Source organism: Ceratotherium simum, chromosome X, assembly GCF_057802395.1.
Source record: "Ceratotherium simum simum isolate JZ-2026a chromosome X, ASM5780239v1, whole genome shotgun sequence".
Classification (NCBI taxonomy): domain Eukaryota; kingdom Metazoa; phylum Chordata; class Mammalia; order Perissodactyla; family Rhinocerotidae; genus Ceratotherium; species Ceratotherium simum.
This window is the reverse complement of record NC_141940.1, coordinates 122,113,590-122,132,716: the sequence shown is the minus strand read 5'-3', so window position 1 is coordinate 122,132,716 and position 19,127 is coordinate 122,113,590. Positions and strand designations below refer to the sequence as shown.

At 44.5% G+C, this 19,127-nt stretch overlaps 1 protein-coding gene across 4 annotated transcripts in view; it reads left to right on the top strand.

The window, feature by feature from the left end:
* CLCN4 (Cl-/H+ antiporter 4) overlaps positions 1 to 19,127 on the top strand; it is a 92,340-nt gene that overhangs the window by 55,959 nt on the left and 17,254 nt on the right. For all 4 annotated transcript variants that reach the window (XM_087426545.1, XM_087426548.1, XM_087426546.1 and 1 more), the window contains 6 exons: positions 4,004 to 4,191; positions 7,296 to 7,418; positions 13,952 to 14,158; positions 14,282 to 14,362; positions 15,506 to 16,051; positions 17,639 to 17,825. In XM_087426545.1, the coding sequence (XP_087282671.1) occupies positions 4,004 to 4,191; positions 7,296 to 7,418; positions 13,952 to 14,158; positions 14,282 to 14,362; positions 15,506 to 16,051; positions 17,639 to 17,825 (1,332 nt within the window). The remainder of the gene's footprint in view (positions 1 to 4,003; positions 4,192 to 7,295; positions 7,419 to 13,951; positions 14,159 to 14,281; positions 14,363 to 15,505; positions 16,052 to 17,638; positions 17,826 to 19,127) is intronic.

Genomic DNA, 19,127 nt, shown 5'->3' with positions numbered 1-19,127 from the left:
CGTGCTATACTGCATTTTACCGAAAGCACACATTTTATATTCTGTAGTACTGGGTTATATAATATAGAAGTCAAGAACGTATGGGAAACTTTTGATCTCTAATAATAAAACACCATGTGAGAGTGGCCTTTACTAATACTGGCAGGCCCTGGAATGAATTGTAAACATCCTAAGACACTCAAAATAGTGTGAGACACCCGCGCGATCTGAGGTAGGCCCAGGGGAGATACCTCCAGCCCCTGCATTGTCCTGACCCTCAGGGACTCTGCGTCCTTCATTTTCATAATTCCAACACGATGCCTGCAAGCAGTAGATGTTTCCAGAGTGAATGGGTGACTATCTGGAGGGGAAACCTGCCCTTTTAATATCAAATACAGCAGCTCTCTTTGGAAATTGTTTCCTGAAACTTATTTCGTTTTAGGAGTCTGCAAAGGTTAATGTCTAAGGATAAAAAATTTGAGCATGCTAAAGAGATTCCTTTAATAAAAATCCCCTAGCTATAATAACATAAAAGTTATGGTTATAGGATTGATCAGAGAATGACTGTAATAACAGGGCATAGATACAGATTTTGTGATTTCCGGGCACTCTTTCATTTAGTCCATATACGATTATAGGAGGGGCTTGTTTGCAGGGGAGGGGCTCCGTCTGCTCTGGCATGTCACAAAGAGCCAAGAGGAGACCGTAAGGAAGAGTCCTAGTCACAGCAGCTGTCCGTGTACTTCTCCCTTTCTCTCCTTCCTCTCCCAGTGGCGTTTCCAGTAGATAAGGGCGGTAACGTTGGAGGAGTATAGATTTCATGGATATACGGTGTTTTTCCTCCAGTTTGTTTGACTGCTTCTATGAAGATCTTTGAAAGTGGGCAGGGTAGGAGTTGGCTGTGAATTTTGATGTCTTTATTTAGAATAGATTTATACAACTGTACACTGTATCATTATTCTTGGCTCCTAGGAAGGTGAAATAAATAGAGAAAATGAAGAAATCTGGAATAGATGTTCTGGTATCATGCCGGAGTAAACAGTGCAGCACAGGTGTGTTGATTAATCTAAGAGCCCATTGGGCTCTCTTTAACAAATCTGATATTGACCACTTGGTTTCACTATCAACCTGATTTCCATCAGTTCTTTCAGGAAGAATCACCTGGGGGATTAAAAAAAATATTGCTGCCTGGGCTTCAATTAAATAGTATCCCTGGAGATGACGCCCTAGCATTGGGTAAAAGCCCCCTCACTTCCTCCCGGCACCCCCCACCTGTGATTCCAATGTGCAGCCCAGGGTGAGAACCACTGGGGAAGGGCGGTGCCATGGACACATCAGCAAATGAATATAGGAGGAAGGCAAGAATGGGATGATACTGACAGTGAAGGAGGCTCAAGTATTCTTTTGACCTGGATGTACCTGGAAGGGAAAGCCAGCAGACTGTGCCCCATTCACTTTCCCGTTCCCCAGCTGGTCTAATGGTGGAGAGGACTCAGGAGTCTCACTGTCTGGCCTGTCATCTCCTCAGTGGTGCCCCGGACGTTATATTCTGACTCCCTAGATAGAGAAGCCCAAGCAGGGTCTGCTCTGCAGGGCATTGATCGGAAGGCTCCACTGGGTGTCGCTGTTGTTCCACAGAACGAAGCTGAGATTCCCAGCGCCGTCAGAAGCAGACTCAGCCAGGAAGAGTGGGTGTGGGATAATGTGATTGCACATGAATGAATAGTGGTGGAATTTGGGGTGATCATTAGGTCTCACCCCTGGATATCTGCAGGACCCCTCCCTCCCCTTCTTTAGGTCTTTGTTCAAATGTCATCTTGTGCTTCGGGCATTGCCTGACCACCTTTTCTAAAAGTACATCTCTCCCCCTCTGAGCCTCATCCCCCTCGCCCACTGTATGTGTGTGTGTGTGTGTGTGTACATGTGTATGTTTGTGACAGCTTTATTGAGATATAATTCACACACCATACAATTCACCCAAAGTGTACAATTCAGTGATTTTTAGTATATTCACAGAATTGTGCAACCATCACCACGATCAATTTTAGAACATTTTCATCAGCCTGCAAAGAACCTCCGTACCTTTTAGCTATCCAGCCCCAGTGTCCCCAGCCTCCTCTCAGCCCCAGCCAACCACTAATCTACCTTCTTTCCCTCTATGTTTGTCTCTTCTGGACATTCCATATAAATGGAATCATACAATATGTAGGCTTTTGTGACTGGCTTCTTTTACTCAGCATACTGTTTTCACGGTTCATCCATGCTGTAGTGTGTGTCAATACTCCATTCCTTTGTGTTGCCAAATACTTTTCCATTGCGTGGCTAGACTACATTTTGTTTCTCCATTCAGCAATTGATGGGCATATGGGTTGTTTCCACTTTTTGGCTGTTGTGAATAGTGCTGTTGTGAACGTTCGTGTGCAAGTCTTTGTGTGGACATAATGTTTTCATTTCTCTTGGGTCTACACCTAGGAGTAGAATTATTTGGGTAGATGCTAACTCCATGTTTACCTTGTTGAGGAACTGCCAGACTATTTTCCGACATGGCGGCACTATTGTAACGTGCTATATTTTTCTCTCTAGCACTTATCACCTTTTAATGGAGCCTGCAATTTACTTATTTATTTTGTCTAGTGTCTTTCTCCCCCATGAGGTGTAATTCCACAAAGGCAGGGACCTGAGTCTGCTTTGTTCACTGCCGTAACCCCAGGGCACGGAATAGTAACTGGCACATAGTAAGTGGGTGTTCAATAATTATCTCTTGCGTGAGTGGATGGGCCTGAGTTTTCTGATTTTTCGTTCATTTATTGTACTCATTCATTCAACATGGATATAGAGTTCCAACTAGGTACGACACAGATACACCAATGGACAAAGGCAGATGGCCCTTGCCCACTTAGAGTGGACACAGGGTCTGGACATCTGGCCTGACCCCCACTGTGGCATGCAAACCAGACAACAAAATCTTTTTCCCCCGCTTATAGACTAGTGGGAGTGTGTGTGTATATATATACACACGTATATGCACATATGTATGTGTATATGTGTATATAGCTAATCATGATATCAGGGTGTAGGGGTTAGTGATGGAAAGAGATGAGGCTGGAGAGATGCGAGGGGCCAGCTGTTTGAGTCTGCGACCTGTTGAGGATTCAGGTGTTCTCCCAAGAGGAATGGGCAACCTCTGATGTAACAGGAGAAGAGCAGGGAGGGGTGAGCCCTGTTGCAGGTATGTGGATGCCTTTGGTGTTGATGCAGGTGGGGAATTGATATTGTAATAGGGATCCAGTAAAAGTTTGAAAAATTCAGTAGCCTGAAAGTATTCCGTGCCTTCATAAAAGACTGGAATAGGTTAATCTAGAAAGAGACTCAAGGTAGCCTTTTGTAGCCTACTGCACACTATTTTATCCCACTTCTATCGGCCTTTAAAGTAGTTATTGTAGAGATCCACAATCCCTTATCCATGATTTAACAAATCCAGAAAGTTCTAATAAGTGAGATTTTCCAAGTTTGGTTCCCATTTGGTGGCAAAACCTTAGTTAAATGATGAGGCTGTTGTCGTTGTTATACCTCCATTTTGTCTGAATTGTCGTGGTTCCTTGAGAAATATGAATGGATGTGATGCCAGCATCCTGCCCTAGAAGCCGCTGAAGGCATTAGGTCATTTATAGGGTGGATGGACTGCATTTCTAAAGTTTGGAAGGCGTGATTCTGAAAGCTGCTTGGCCCCAGTGGCTTGTGATGAGTGAAGACCTGCATGTCTCTCTCCTGCCTGCGTTCACCCACCCGAGGGCCATAGATCCTTGGCCTTTGTATCTCACTGGGCCGGGCACTGCCTTGCCCACACCATAAATGCTAAGGGGACTTCACGATTAATGAAAGAAGCTTTCTATGTGAGTGGCAGCCCTCAGCACTCTGGCGCGTGGCCTTCCTGGCCGATGTGCTCCCACGTTGGCCCCATGTCATGTTCCCATTGCATCATCACAGGGCGATTCCTCTACATGGCTCTTGCTGCTTCTTCCAGGCACCTTGGCTGGGGTCATCGATCTCGCTGTCGACTGGATGACCGACTTGAAGGAGGGGGTCTGCCTGTCTGCCTTCTGGTACAGCCACGAGCAGTGCTGCTGGACTTCCAACGAGACTACTTTTGAGGACAGGGACAAGTGTCCTCTGTGGCAGAAATGGTCCGAGCTGCTGGTGAATCAGTCAGAGGTGGGTTTCTGGGCAGGGTCCTGTCTGGGAACGCTCGCCACTCTGTAGGCGCTTTGGAACACTGCTGGGCATTCTGTGAATGTCTGGTTTCACCTTCAAGTGTCTGTTCTGTTAATCGTCTGTGATTTAGTACTAGTACAACTTAGCTTTTTCTAGCTCTAATGTTCAAACTTCAGTTGGAAAACCCTTCCCCACTGTCTCATGTGCATAATATATGTATATATTTTTAAAAGTCTTATGGTTGGCTTTATTTTTCTTACCAAGAGTGGTTTGTTGATCATGCTGAAGAAGTAGGGTTGATTTTTATACCTTCTAATTAAGGCAAAAAGATGTAATTTTTTTTTTTTTTAAATAATAGCTTTAGTGAGATATAATTCACATTCCATATAGTTTGCCCATTTAAAGTGTACAATGCAATGGTTTTTAGAACATTCACAGAGTTGTGCAACCATCACCACAGTCTAAGTTTAGCGCATCTTCATCACCCCAAAAGAAACCTTGTATCCATTAGTAGTCACTCCCCATTCCCCCTAACCCACCAGCCCTAAGTAACCACTAATTTACTTTCTTTTTTTTTTTTTTTTTTAAAGATTTTATTTATTCATGTTTTTCCCCCCAAAGCCCCAGTAGATAGTTGTATGTCGTAGGTTCACATCCTTCTAGCTGCTGTACGTGGGACCTGGCCTCGCGTTGGACGGAGAAGGGGTGCCTTGGGGCGTGCCCGGGATCCGAACCCGGGCCGCCAGCATCAGAGCGCACGCACTTAACCGCCAAGCCACGGAGCCGGCCCTAATTTACTTTCTGTCTCTACAGATTTGCCTATTCTGGACATTTCATCTAAGTGGAATTATACAATATGTGGACTTTTGTGTCTGACTTCTTTCACTTAGCCTTCTGTTTTTCAAATTCATTCATGTTGCAGCATGAATCAGTACTTCATTCCTTTTCATGGCTGAGTAATTTTCCATTGTGTGGGTAGACTACATTTTATTTATCCATTCATCAGTTGACGGATATGGGTTGCTTCCACTTTTGCGCTATGATGAATGATTTTGTTTTGAACATTTGTGTACAGGTTTTTGTGTAGACATATGTTTTCATTTTCTTGCATAGATACCTAGTAGGACAGTTGCTGGGTCATATGGTAATTCTATGTTTAACTGTTTGAGGAGCTGCCAGACTGTTTTCCAAAGTGATTGCACGATTTTCCATTCCCGCCAGGAGCGTATGAGGATTCCAGTTTGTCCACAGCCTCATCAACACTTGTTATTGTCTGTTTTTGATTATAGCCATCCTAGCGGGTGTGAAGTGGTATCTCATTGTGATTTAAGTTATCATCTTCCACTGCATCTTATGAGTGCATTGTAGAGGATGTTTCTGGGTCTTCTGTGATGAGACTGTCCCAGGCAGGCGGTGTAGTGGTGAACCACAGACTGGGGCGCTTGTCTTCATGGCGCTTAGAGCTTCAGATCTGTATAAAAATCTTAGTACAGGAAAAGAGTTAAGTTCTAACCAAGTTCAGTGGTTACCACAACTATGGGTCATTGACAGATCAGAACCCCAGGTGAGGGGGAGCTAGGTTGCCAAGATTCACATTAGGGGTAATGTGAGGACTGTTCAAATTAGAACTATTCTTGGAAGATAGATGTAATCTATTTATACATCTCCTTTGGCCCCCACTTTTTTTTTTGCCCGATTGACTTACCACAGCTGAAGACATTTGGAATGTACTTTGCCATCTTGCTAAACCTCTTTCTCGGTGGAATTGAAAATTAATTCCTCAAAATCTCAGAAGTAGACAGGGATCTTGAAATCTCACACGTTCTCAGCGCTCTCCATTACTTCCAAAAATAAATTCTCTACTTGGGTTGATGGGAGTAGGCAGGCAAAATTGGCTGGGCGCCATATTTTATTTTTTTTCCTACTTGTGATATGTTTTTTTTTTGGGAAATATGGCCCCAAATATGGCTTTTCAACCGTTTCTAAGATTTATACTTTGATTCAAAGAATTACTGTTAGCAAGAGTGAGAAGTTATTTTTAGTCTCAAAAAAGTACATTTTTAAGTGGGTGAAATGTATTCCTCAGTCCGATTTCTCACCACATAGGGTGTGAATATATGTGACTGTAAAGGCTAGAGCAGTCTCCTGGAACGTGTTTTTGCATTTAATAGGCACACATATGGCCGTGTCCTTGGCCTGACTTGTAGGTGACCTCGCTTTCCTTCCCCCCTTCAGTTGAGTACTCCAGATGGTGGCACGAAGCTGAGGCCTAGAGAAATGTGCGGGCCTAGAGAAATGTGCTCTCCACCCATCAGACCAGGTCCTCAGCATCAAAGACCCCAGACTATGTGTTTGGTTCAGAAACCCTTCTCCACACATCAGATAATTTGGAATAAATGGCTCAGTGAATTATTCTAAGGGAGATGATCAAGTTTTTCCCCCTCTAAAAGGGCCTCTCAAATGTTAGTTTGCATTGGAATCCTCTGGAGTGCTTGTTGAAACACATTTTGCTGGGCCCCCTCTGGAGCGTCTGATGCAGCAGCTCTGGGTGGGGCCTGAGACTCTGCATTTCTAGCACCCGCCCAGGTGATGCTGCTGCAGCTGCTGGTCCGGGGACCACATTTGAGTAGCAGTAATTCTCAAATCTAGTTCCCGCATTATTCATTGGCGGTGCTGCTGCCAGCTGTGGCATGGACGTGGCCTTAATGAAAGCTAGGAGAGGCCGATCCACTGTAGACAAGACGAAAGAAACCTTCCAGGGTCTCGAAGACAGAATTTTCTGCATCACATCTTTCATTAACTCTAGTGCAAGTGGTGATTAAAACCAAGTATCATTCACAGTTTCCATGACTGCTGAGACTTCACCTGGTAGAAGATGTGTGTGAACAGCTCCTGGAGAAACACCCGGTGCTGGGTTTGTGTGTACTGACTGTAGCAATAGCAACAGCTGGTTAAACCAGCGCTGGCCTTTTTGTTGACACAGGACAGGGAGAGAAGCAGCCCATCCCATCAAAGCTTCCGCTCTCACAGTGGAGGGGTGGGTGGCTGCGTCGCTCGGGTCTGTGATGGCTTACGTGTTCTTTCTTGTCTTGTGTGTTGTTTAGGGTGCCAGTGCCTACATTCTGAATTACCTAATGTACATCCTGTGGGCGTTGCTGTTTGCATTTTTGGCGGTCTCCCTGGTGCGCGTATTTGCGCCATACGCCTGCGGCTCTGGTATACCAGAGGTGAGTGGTGGCCGAATTTCTTTTGTGCCAATGAAGCGCATAGCAAATACTTATGTAGCATTTATGTGCCAAGCACAGTTCCATGCATTTGACGTCTGTTAACTCATTTAGTCCTTAGAATGAGCCTATGAGGTAGGTACTGTTATTCTTTATTTGATAGTTGAGGAAACTGAAGCACAGAGAGGTTAAGTAACTTGCCCAAGGTCACTAAGCTGGTAAGCTGGGAGTTGAACCTGGCTGTCCGACTTCAGGATTTATGCTCTGTATTCAGGATTTATGCTCTATTGCTTCTCAGAGGATTAAATTCTTGTCTTTGCAAACCAGGCATAACTCTTAAAGCCTGTGGAATCCAAGTCCATTAACCATACACATAAATGTGGCACTTGAGTAACTCGTAAGTGCATCTATGATGTAACATGAAAAAAGACAATAGTGGAGGTTATTTGCTCAGAAAGTTGACTGCTGAGTAAACTCCCTCATGAGTAAACTCCTTTGCCACATTTTGATTTTCTGGTGACACGGTAATAGCAATCTTTAAAAAACTGAATTCCACATTCAGTACATGCTCTGTGAATGCACCCTGGTGAGTTTAGAGTTCTTATAAATATTTTTCAGCACTTTCGTGTAACCAAAGTATGCAGGAAGTGACCTCGTCGATCAAGAGGAATGCCTGGGACTAAACTTCAAACCTAGGACCATCTACTTGGTAGAATAATGATAATTGAGCTAATTCCTGAAAAGCCCAGACAGTGAAAATTTTAGCCAGAAATAATTTTAAAAGTTTTCATATTATCACTATCAGTGCAGTTCAGTTCTCCTTCAAGTTCCTGCTTCAGCAACACCCATAGGCAGTGGAGACAGTGAGTTTATTTTTATTTATTTATTTATTTTTCCCCCAAAGCCCCAGTAGACAGTTGTATGTCATAGCTGCACATCCTTCTAGTTGCTGTATGTGGGACGTGGCCTCAGCCTGGCTGGACAAGCGGTGCGTCGGTGCGCGCCCGGGATCCGAACCCAGGCCGCCAGCAGCGGAGCACGCGCACTTAACCGCTAAGCCACGGGGCCGGCCCGACAGAGTGAGTTTAAAGATGTAATCAATTATGGCAATGGACCCACATTGGTCCCTGCTCTCCTGCACCCACATTCTTGGCGGGTGCCCGCCAGCGCTGCTGCTGGTCCAGGCAGTTCATAGAAAGGGCTGAAGTCATTCAAAGATTGTCGAAAGAAAAGCTCAACATTGTCTTGTTTCAGGAAAGATAGAAAAAAGACTTAATATGTCATGCTGAATTTTTGATGGTTTATATTAACATATTGCTGCGGGAACCTGAAAAACGAGCTGCAGTACCATCCTAGTTCCTCAGTACAGCACATTCTGCTATAATGCAGCATATGCATTCCTAAAACTCACAGTGCGCTACAAAATCGCACAATGAAAACCACAAAGCTTGTGGGGAAAATGGGGTTAGTGGCAGAACACTCAAAAACTTCATCGGTGGGGGCCAGCCTGGTGGCATAGCAGTTAAGTTTGCACGTTCCACTTTGGCGGCCTGGGGTTCGCCAGTGCAGATCCTGGGTGCAGACTTAACTCACCACGCATCAAGCCATGCTGAGGCAGTGTCCCACATAGAAGACCTAGAAGGACCTACAACTAGGATATACAACTATGTACTGGGGCTTTGGGCAGAAAAAAAAGAAAAAGAGGAAGTTTGGCAACAGATGTTAGCTCAGGGCCAATCTTCCTCAAAAAAACACACAAAAAACAAAACTTCATCGGTGACACATATAAAAAAGATGGGAACCTAATAAAAATAGTAGCACACTTTTACACACATCAAATGGTTAAGAAATAAACACTCCCTAGTGCACGTGTGAACTGGTAGATGTTGGAGGCACCTGCCTCTGTGTGTTTTGTGTCTCCCTGCATGGCTCAGTTCAGCTGGTATAGTTGTCTGCCTTCACCCCACGTTTCTCCCAGATGAAATTGTGCATAAATAGACGTGAAATTTGTGTTATACTCAAGTTCTTCCGTAATGCATGAATTGCACTGGAACAAATTTGTGTTTTCAAAACAAGCATTATGGCAGAACTGACTGTATTTTATTTGCTATCTAAGACCTAAGGCACCCTGGACAATAAAAAGAAAACATCATTGTTGGCATCACAGTTACAATCCCACTGCCCAACAGTAGGCGTTTTTTGACTCAAGCTACCTTTTCAAAATAAGGAGATGGCCGGTGGGGCATTGGTAGAAAATTTAAAGCAGCAATAAAAGGTGTGATGGGCAATCCCATCTTCCCCTTCCAAGAACCAGAGATGCGTGGCTCAGCTTGCGATCTTGTAGACAGAGCTCCAATATGAGCTCTGTCTGTGAAGGATTGGCTGGACTTGGCATTCATCCAAAGCGGGCATCTTTAGTTGTGACAGCTGAACTCACAATGATTAAGATACTGAGTCGAGCATTAAGTTTCCTTTGTGACAAAAATGCAAGGAACACGTTGATGTGGATAAAACTCAAAAAAGCAATATCAAGTGAAAGAAGTTAGTTGCAGAAGAATATATAAAGTATGATTCTATTTATATAAAGTCCATAAACAGCTAAAATGAAACTGCATACAGTTTAGTGATACACGTATGTGCTAAAACTATAAAGAAAGGCAGGGAAATGATTGGGACAAGGGAGGAGGAAGGTCCCAGTGAGGAAGCAAACACAGGGCTTTCAAAGGCACCCACTCCTCTACCTTAAGCTTGGAGTGGGTACGTGGGTGCTCGTGTTATTAATATGCTTTTTTTTTTTTTTTCCCCTTTTTCTCCCGAAAGCCCCAGTAGATAGTTGTATGTCATAGTTGCACATCCTTCTGGTTGCTGTATGTGGGATGCCACCTCAGCATGGCTGGACAAGCGGTGCGTCGGTGCACACCCGGGATCTGAACCTGGGCCGCCAGTAGCGGAGTGCACGCACTCAACTGCCAAGCCATGGGGCCGGCCCCCTTAATGTGCTTTTTTTTAAAAAATTTTTTTAAATTTATTTATTTTTTTCCCCCAAAGCCCCAGTAGATAGTTGTATGTCATAGCTACACATCCTTCTAGTTGCTGTATGTGGGATGTGGCCTCAGCATGGCCGGAGAAGCGGTGCGTCGGTGCGTGCCCGGGAACGAACTGCTTTTAAGAATTTTTTTTTCTTCTCCCCAAAGCCTCAGGCATGGTTGTATGTCCTTGTTGTGAGTCCTTCTAGTTCTTCTATGTGAGCTGCTGCCACAGCATGGCAACTGACAGATGGGTGGTGCGGTTCTGTGACCAGGAAGCGAACCCAGGCTGCCGAAGCAGAGAGTGTGGAACTTTAACCACTAGGCCATCAGGGCTCGCTCTATTACTATGTTTTAACCATATATAGTGACAGATTCATTTCTCTATTTATGAAAGAGTTCACAATCATCTTTTAAAGTATCAGGAGCCCAATGGAGGTTTTATAATGAAGTTTTGGTTATTATGACTCAGTAGTAGCAAAATTTTCACTATTATTATAGTAGAGCTTAAAATTCCTAACCTAAGAGTGCAGTACCTGCCCCAGTTTTGGAGGAAAGGGGCAGAGTAAAAAGTCAACGTAAATTAATAGTTCATGGATAAAAAGAAACCTCCTCCCAGTCAAAACCAAACGAACTTGCAAACTGACTTCACTCAAATTGAGATACGAGGCCCTTCTTCATTTTAGCAAAGATACTAACTGAGCTCTTTAGAAAACAAACTTCTCATGGTTTGAAGTGATCTGCTGTAAGCTGTTCTATGGTGTGTGGTGTCAGAACAACTTTGAATGCAGTGTACTTCTGCACATTTTAAAAATTGCTCATCCTCCCTAGCATTTGCTTCTGAAACATTTTGGTTACTTAGAATGAAAATTCCTTTGGAAACATCTTTTTTAAATGAAAATTTAGAGAACATTTTTTCTGTGTAATAAATGCTCTTGTCTAAGCTCAATAGAGCCCATTGAAAAGCGAACACTAGTTCTTGGACTTGGGAATTTAGAGAGAACTGGGCAAGGATGTCCCTCTTTCTACTTCTCTTTGCTTCCTTAGTAGAACCACTGTTGACTATAGAGAACCTACTTTGAGTTGATGTTTCAGTTTGTTACAAAACGTGAACACTCTCAAAAACACTTATTTACCAGAAAGGTTTTAAAGTTACTGCCACCAAATCACAAATTGGCTATAATACAGCTTGTTCAAGCTCTGCTTGATTCAGTCTCTGTTAATTCAAATTAAAGCAAGTGATTGGATTTTGGTATCTACTGGGAATGAATTTGCTTTCTTTAGTCCCTAATTTGATCATGACAATTTTATAAAATCATTTTAGAGAATTACAAAATACCTATTACATTGTTCAATTCACCACATGTCATGGCTGGCAAAGGCTCGGGTAATTTAAATGCTTGTAATTTTCTAAATGGTATTTCGCTCTTAAACTGTACCCTAGGGTCAAAATGTACATTAACTAACTGACAAAAATTATAGATAATTTTATTTGAAGCAACACAAAAGGGCAGGATTGTGGCAGGCATAGTAAAACATCCCTTAAATAAAGGCACCTGAGCTCCCCAGAGCACGGGCTCAAATAGGCCAACTACCACGAGCTAAAGACCGGTTTAACCACTGCTAGTTTGTCTGCCATTAGTTAAAGGCTAGTTCAAGGAATACCATCTGATTATATAGCTAGAAGACCTCGCTTGTATTCTATAGGAAGGAGCTCATTGACTTCTTTGGAAATGCATGCCCTCACGCTGACTCGCTCTTGATCTTTTTCCTTAAATTAGGAAACAGATCTCTATCAATAATTCCTGAGATGAAAATGGTCCATTCACAATCCTTTAAAATTTTGAGGATTTGCTCACTTTACAGCGCACCCCAAGTCACCAAAGGTGACATGTTGCTGAAGAGTGTTTCAGGACCGTCCCTTAAATACTGAGAAATTAGGAATACTTGTACTGCTCTTCTCAGGAATGGAGCAGTCGTTCTCTTCCTGGGCTGCATTTTAGAATCATCTCGGGAGGCTGTAAAAATCCTTGTGCCCAGGATACACCTCAGACCAATCACATCAAATCTCGGGGGAGAGCCGGTCCTCACTGGTTTCTGATTCCTAGGTGATTCCAATGAGCGCCAAGGTTGAGAAGGACTAATAGCTATTTGACAAGTGGATTTCTTGGCAGAGCAACACCTGCTAGGAGGCACCTTGAAGTTATGTAAATGTCCCTTCACTGACAAGAGTTTACATTGTCCCATTATGTATTGTACAATGGGAAAACAGAAATTGACCACGAATTTCATTGGCTGACTCATTTGGTATCTCTAACTAATCTATGATTAAAGACTTGTAAATTGCTAGCTCAGCAGTAAACATTCACTCCATTTCAGCCAATTGTGGGAGAGGTTGAAGGTAAAAAGTTATTTACCCATTGGTGATGTTTCTGTATCCAAAACAATATTGTTTTGGGGGAAGAGGACTCCAGTATATGAAGTTAATCACTGAGATTGGCACCCAGTTGAATTCCAAAAGTGTTAGGCAAACTCATGTGCACCTTTAAGAAGAAAGCCATTATTTAGCATCTACAAAATGTGGCAGATCTGAAATAAAAGGAGCAAGACAACTCTACCTGTAGTCAAAGTCCTTTTCAGTACAAGAGGGCAGAATTTCAGGGAAGGGAAGGGGTTGTCATGGATTCCAACATTTTTATATCCCCCAGAGGTGTGTTACTAGAATGTTGAGCATCTTCTTTTTCTAACATCGTATTAAGAATATTTTCAAACATACAGAAAAGTTGAAAGAATTTGACAGTAAACCATGTACCCATGGTCTGCAGCAGAGGTTGGCAAACTTTTCTAGTAAAGGGCAGAGAGTCAGTATTTTAGGCTTTGTAAACCAGGAGGCAAAAGTGAGCAACTATTCTCACTAAAAGGCTAGTAGTCTTGTTTACATATTGCATTTAAAAATGTGAAAAGCATTCTTAGCTTGTGGATCACGCGAAAATGGGCAGTTTGCTGGGTTTGGCCCGCGGGCCGCAGTTTGCTGACTCCGACCTGAAGTTCAGTTGACGTTTTGTTTTATTTGCTTTGTCACATAGGTAGCCAGCTTTCCATCTCTTTATCTTGGACATCTTTCAGTAGTCAGAAATTAATAGTTCAAATCAATAGGTACAAGTCTCTCTTCAACACAACAGAGGGTAACGTGAACAGGATAAAATGCCGTAAATTAAATGAGCCCCTGCTAATTACTTATTCAGTCCTCATTATGATCTCTTATTATTGTAGGAAGTCTTCAGATTTACTGTGCCTTGAATTGTTTCAGGTTTCCATTAATATAAAATTAGATGTTAATATACATTCTGTTAACGTAAGGTTATGGCTAAATCAAAAACTGAAGTCACCTCTCTTCCATAGGATTTAGTGAATCTCAGCTTGAACAGTGCCCCTCAGAGGCATTAGTGATTTTCCTCGCCGTGGTGTTGAAGCAGCTCACTCCCCCTTGTTCTCCGTCCTCTGTTTCAGATAAAGACCATTTTGAGCGGCTTTATCATCAGGGGCTACTTGGGGAAGTGGACCCTGCTGATCAAGACTGTCACCCTGGTGCTGGTAGTGTCCTCGGGCCTGAGCCTTGGGAAAGAAGGGCCGCTGGTGCACGTGGCTTGTTGCTGTGGCAACTTCTTCAGCAGCCTCTTCTCCAAGTACAGCAAGAACGAGGGCAAGAGGCGTGAGGTGAGCAGGCTGAGCTTCCATCTGCAGTTCAGGTCTCTTCTGGAAGCCTCTCTCCAGTCTCACCTGCACACGCTTGTTGTCACGAAGGGCCCGGGGGCTTACATAGGACTCTCTGCCTTGCAGGTGCTTTCGGCTGCAGCTGCTGCCGGAGTCTCTGTTGCCTTTGGTGCTCCAATCGGGGGCGTGCTCTTCAGTCTAGAAGAGGTGAGAAAGGGCAGCTGAGGGAATGCGTGGTTTGGAGGGCTGAGGAGTATGTGGATGGTTAGCACAGCAGTGCGCCTCCGTCTCCAGCCCTTTGAGGATTAGACTCAATGGAGTATTGAGCAAGAGTCCTGCAGCTCATTAAGGAGCCACAATTTTCGCTGGCAAATATCTGTTTTCAAGTACAGTCATGCATTCTGAGAGATGCGTCGTTAGGCGATCTCATTGTTGTGCGAACATCATAGCGTGCACTTACACAAACCTGGATGGTGTAGCCTACTACACACCTAGGCTATATGGCACTAATCTTAGTGGGACCACTGCCGTATATGCAGTCTGTCGTTGACATGGGTGCGTGACTGTATTGTTTCACAAATTGCCACTGTAATACTTTTTTAAAGGTTTACAGTCTTCTCTCTCTTTCTCATAACCAATTTAATTAAGCATTTTTGTTTTTGGCAACCCCAGTGGATCCATTCCAGGGGTTGGCAGACGTTTTCGGTAGAGGGCCAGATAGTAAACATTTTAGGCTTTGTGGGTCTCTTGGCCTCTGTCGCAACTACTCTACTCTGCTGTCGTAGTGGGACAGCCCCCACAGACAACGCACACGTGAATGGGCATGGCTGCATTCCAATAGAACTTTCCTTATGGACGCTAAAGTTTGAATTTTTTATAATTTTCACATGTCACAAATTGTTCTTCTTTTGAATATTTCACGTCACAAAATACGCTTTTTTAACCATTCTTAACTCACGTGCCATATAAATACATTTGCTGGGCCAGGATTTTCCAACCCTTGATCTGTTCTGTTGTCTGTCAAATCAAATCCAGAGGTTTATTTGCTTTTAGGAGATCTCTATGCCGTAAACAGAATTATCATTAAATATTTTCATTTCTCTTAAAAAAATAGTTCTAATACACCTTGACTAGTCTCCACTGCACCTTTAGACCCAGAGTCATTTAAGTATCTTTGTTGGTGCATTTTTGTCATACCTAAGCCTAGACTGAGGAGGTGAGTGCCGCCCATCTTTGGTCTGGGTGCGACTTGCACTCCAAGCATCCGTGGGTGGCTGCTGGTCAGTGGGGTCAGGGCCCTGGGCAGCTGTTTCTTTGGCCAGTCACTAATTTCCTACTTGTTCGTCCCAGGTCAGTTACTACTTTCCCTTGAAGACCTTGTGGAGGTCCTTTTTCGCGGCCCTGGTGGCGGCCTTCACACTGCGCTCCATCAATCCCTTTGGGAACAGCCGCCTTGTTCTCTTTTACGTGGAATATCACACGCCCTGGTACATGGCCGAACTCTTCCCCTTCATCCTGCTTGGGGTCTTTGGGGGCTTGTGGGGAACCCTCTTCATCCGCTGCAACATCGCCTGGTGCAGGAGGCGCAAAACCACCAAGCTGGGCAAGTACCCGGTGCTGGAGGTCATCGTGGTGACCGCCATCACCGCCATCATCGCCTACCCCAATCCCTACACGCGCCGGAGCACGAGCGAGCTCATTTCTGAGCTGTTCAATGACTGCGGGGCCCTCGAGTCCTCCCAGCTCTGTGACTACGTCAACGACCCCAACATGACGCGGCCTGTGGACGACATCCCGGACCGGCCGGCCGGGTTCGGGGTTTACACCGCCATGTGGCAGCTGGCCCTGGCGCTGATCTTCAAAATCGTCATTACCATATTTACCTTTGGCATGAAGGTAAGTGGAGGGGAAGGAGGATGTGGGGGCAACCCATGTCCTTCTGAGGATGGCACCCTACTTACCAAAAAAAAATTACGATGGGAGGAAAAGGAGACCTGGCCTTTATTCAATGTTCTCTTATGCCGAGCATTTGACATTCTTTTAATCAACAAGAAACTATGCTTTTGATAAACAATAAGCCTATGAAATAGAGATTTTCATCCCATTTTACAAGTGAAGAAGCTAAGGCTCAGAGTATATCATTCATATAGAGGCATGTACAGCTTGGTGAACTTTCACAAAACACACACGTTTATGTAACCAGCACCCAGGACCAGAAGCAGAACATTGTGAACCCTCCTGAACCCCCGTTGTGTTCGTTACTATTGCTTTCTGTGTGGTATTTCTATGATTTGTTTCTCTTTAAAAAGTCTAAGAAACAGTGTATAGAGTTTACACTTGAGTGTATAGTGGTCAAACACAAACCCGAATTTTTGCCTTAAGAACAAGGTTGGGTGGATTTTATGTAACAGCTGACTGTCTCTGATTCATCATCTCCTAGCAGAGGAATTTGTTGTCGTGTCTGAGGAAGGCTCTAGCAGCATCTTCTGTGCCTGCTGGGAGAAGTCTACTTTGAAGTTACAGGGGATTAAATGAGTGTGGGACAAGGGGCAGCTCAGAGAGGAACCATTTCCTCAGGGATGTCCCAAACTCTAGAAATCACATTCGAGGGTCCAAACTTACCTGCAATTTGGTTAAAGATCCACTTCCATCCCCAGATTGATGACAGTCTGGGGTGGGCATCAGTGCAGCTCCCCCTCAGGATCTCGGTCACGTGCGATCTCCATGAACACGGAGAGTCAGGCGTGTTCTGTAGCACACGTCTGATCACTAGATATGTTAAGATGTATTTCCACACAGCAAAATATAAAATACACTATTACCAAGATGTTTTAGTTTACACAGTCATTTCTTTGCTGCCTCTAGCCTGGCTCGAAAATATCCAGAATGCTTTTCGGAAAATGTACTTTGTTAGGAACAGGGAACTGCCCCAGCTCTCTCTGACAGGTGTTTGGCCACCGTGATTCAAGGGGCAGCAAGCACGTGAAAAGCTGTTTGGAAGATGCAGGGCAGCTGCCCTGATGCTTTCAGCTTCTTTATTTTACCTGTGAACAGTTGCAGGCCCTTCTTTTCCATTTTCATGCCGTGGCTTGACATTTAATTTTAAAAGCTAATCTGAATGACGCACAGGGGCAGAGGGAGAGTGGTGAGTATCTCAAGTGACAGATGCTCACTTTGAATGTTATTTGCAGTGGGGCTTATCATTTTTTAATCCGTAGCAGGCAAACCAGGCCAGCTTTTGAAGGAGAGGAAATGAAAGTGTAAAATTGCATTCTCTCCAAGTCACAGTAGATATGACTGACTAAGCAGGTGAAATCACTTGTCCCGCCCTTTCCCAGCTGACCTGTTTTGAAGCATGGCACCTCCTTTGAAGACTGAAGCAAAATGCAGGCTTGTCGAGGGGGGCCTGTGTTTACTGGGGGTGGGGAAGTGGGAATTCAGACTCCTTCCCTCACACTTCTTTTCCCTCTGTGCTTCCTGGAGATCCCATCGGGCCTCTTCATCCCCAGCATGGCTGTGGGAGCGATGGCGGGTAGGATGGTGGGAATTGGCGTGGAGCAGCTGGCTTACCATCACCATGACTGGATCATCTTCAGGAACTGGTGCAGACCTGGAGCAGACTGTGTTACCCCGGGACTTTATGCAATGGTGGGAGCTGCAGCCTGCCTAGGTACGGCCACAGATGATGGGGGGTGGGGGGTGCAAGAAAAGGTGAGAGAGACCGACCACAAAGGCCGATCCAGTTTAGGGACTGGCAAGAAGGAAGGCATGGACTCGAGCGTTTGCATTCTCAGGATAGGCAAGGTCATGCTGCTGTAACAAGTAAACCCCTAATGCTCAGTGGCTTACCACACCAAGGCTTATATATCTTGCTCATGATGTGCAGTCCATCCTCATTATTCATGGATTCCATGTTTGGGAATTTGCCTGCTTGCTAAAATTTGTTTGTAACCCCTAAAGTGATACTCGTGGCATTTTCACAGTCATTCTCAGACATGAGTTATAGTACTGTTGGCTGTGAGTTCAATGTTAATGAATCAACTATATATATATTATATGAAATACAGTGTCTTTAAACAGAAACACACATAAAATAAGCTTTCGCAATGATTGGTTGACAAAAATGTTGTGACCAGAGGCTTGCAGAAACCTAACCTTTTATTTGTCCTAGGGCAGTGATTCAGTATTTCCTAATTCAGTGTTTGTGGCGACTTTATAGATCATAACTACCGTGGATAATGAGAATCAACTGTGTGTGTGTATAATGTGAGTTAGCAGAGGGCTTTTCTCCACTCAGTCATTCAGGAACCTGGGCTGATGGAGTCTCCACCATCTTGCAGTTGTACCATCTAGAACAGTGGTTTTTAACTGGGACACTGGGCAATGAAGGAGACATCTTAGGAAGTCACACCTCGGGGGTGCTACTAGCATCTCGTGGGTGGGAGCCAGGAATGCTGCTGAACATCCTGTAGTGCACAGAACAGCCCCCACAGCAACGAATGATCCAGCCCCAAATGTTCCTGGTGCTGAGGTTGAGAAACCCTGGCTCATTGGAAGATTAGGAGTTGGTATGGATCCTCCCTTTGAACATCAAGAGATGCAAGGGTGGGCCCTCTCCTGTCTGTAGCCCCTAAGAATCTCTACGGTTTTCCAGCTTATGGGGTTCTGGAAGACAGCCTTACTTGCTGAGTCAGAAACCTGCATAGTCCACATCGGATCCACTCCCCAAAAAGCAGGGCGTGTGGTCTGGGTGAATAGACAGCCCAATTGTCCCTTGCTGGGGAAGAGCCCCCCAGTCAGATGTGACTTATGGCTCCCTGAGGCAAGGCTGCGTTGAACAGAGCCTGGTCCCTGTCCCAGAGGTCCGAGCATGGGCAGCAGGTAGGACTGTCTCCTTAGAACAGGTGTCAGGAGAATTTATAGCCAGATTGTCAATTTCCACAGTTCATGCCCTCTTGAGAGTCTGGAGTTG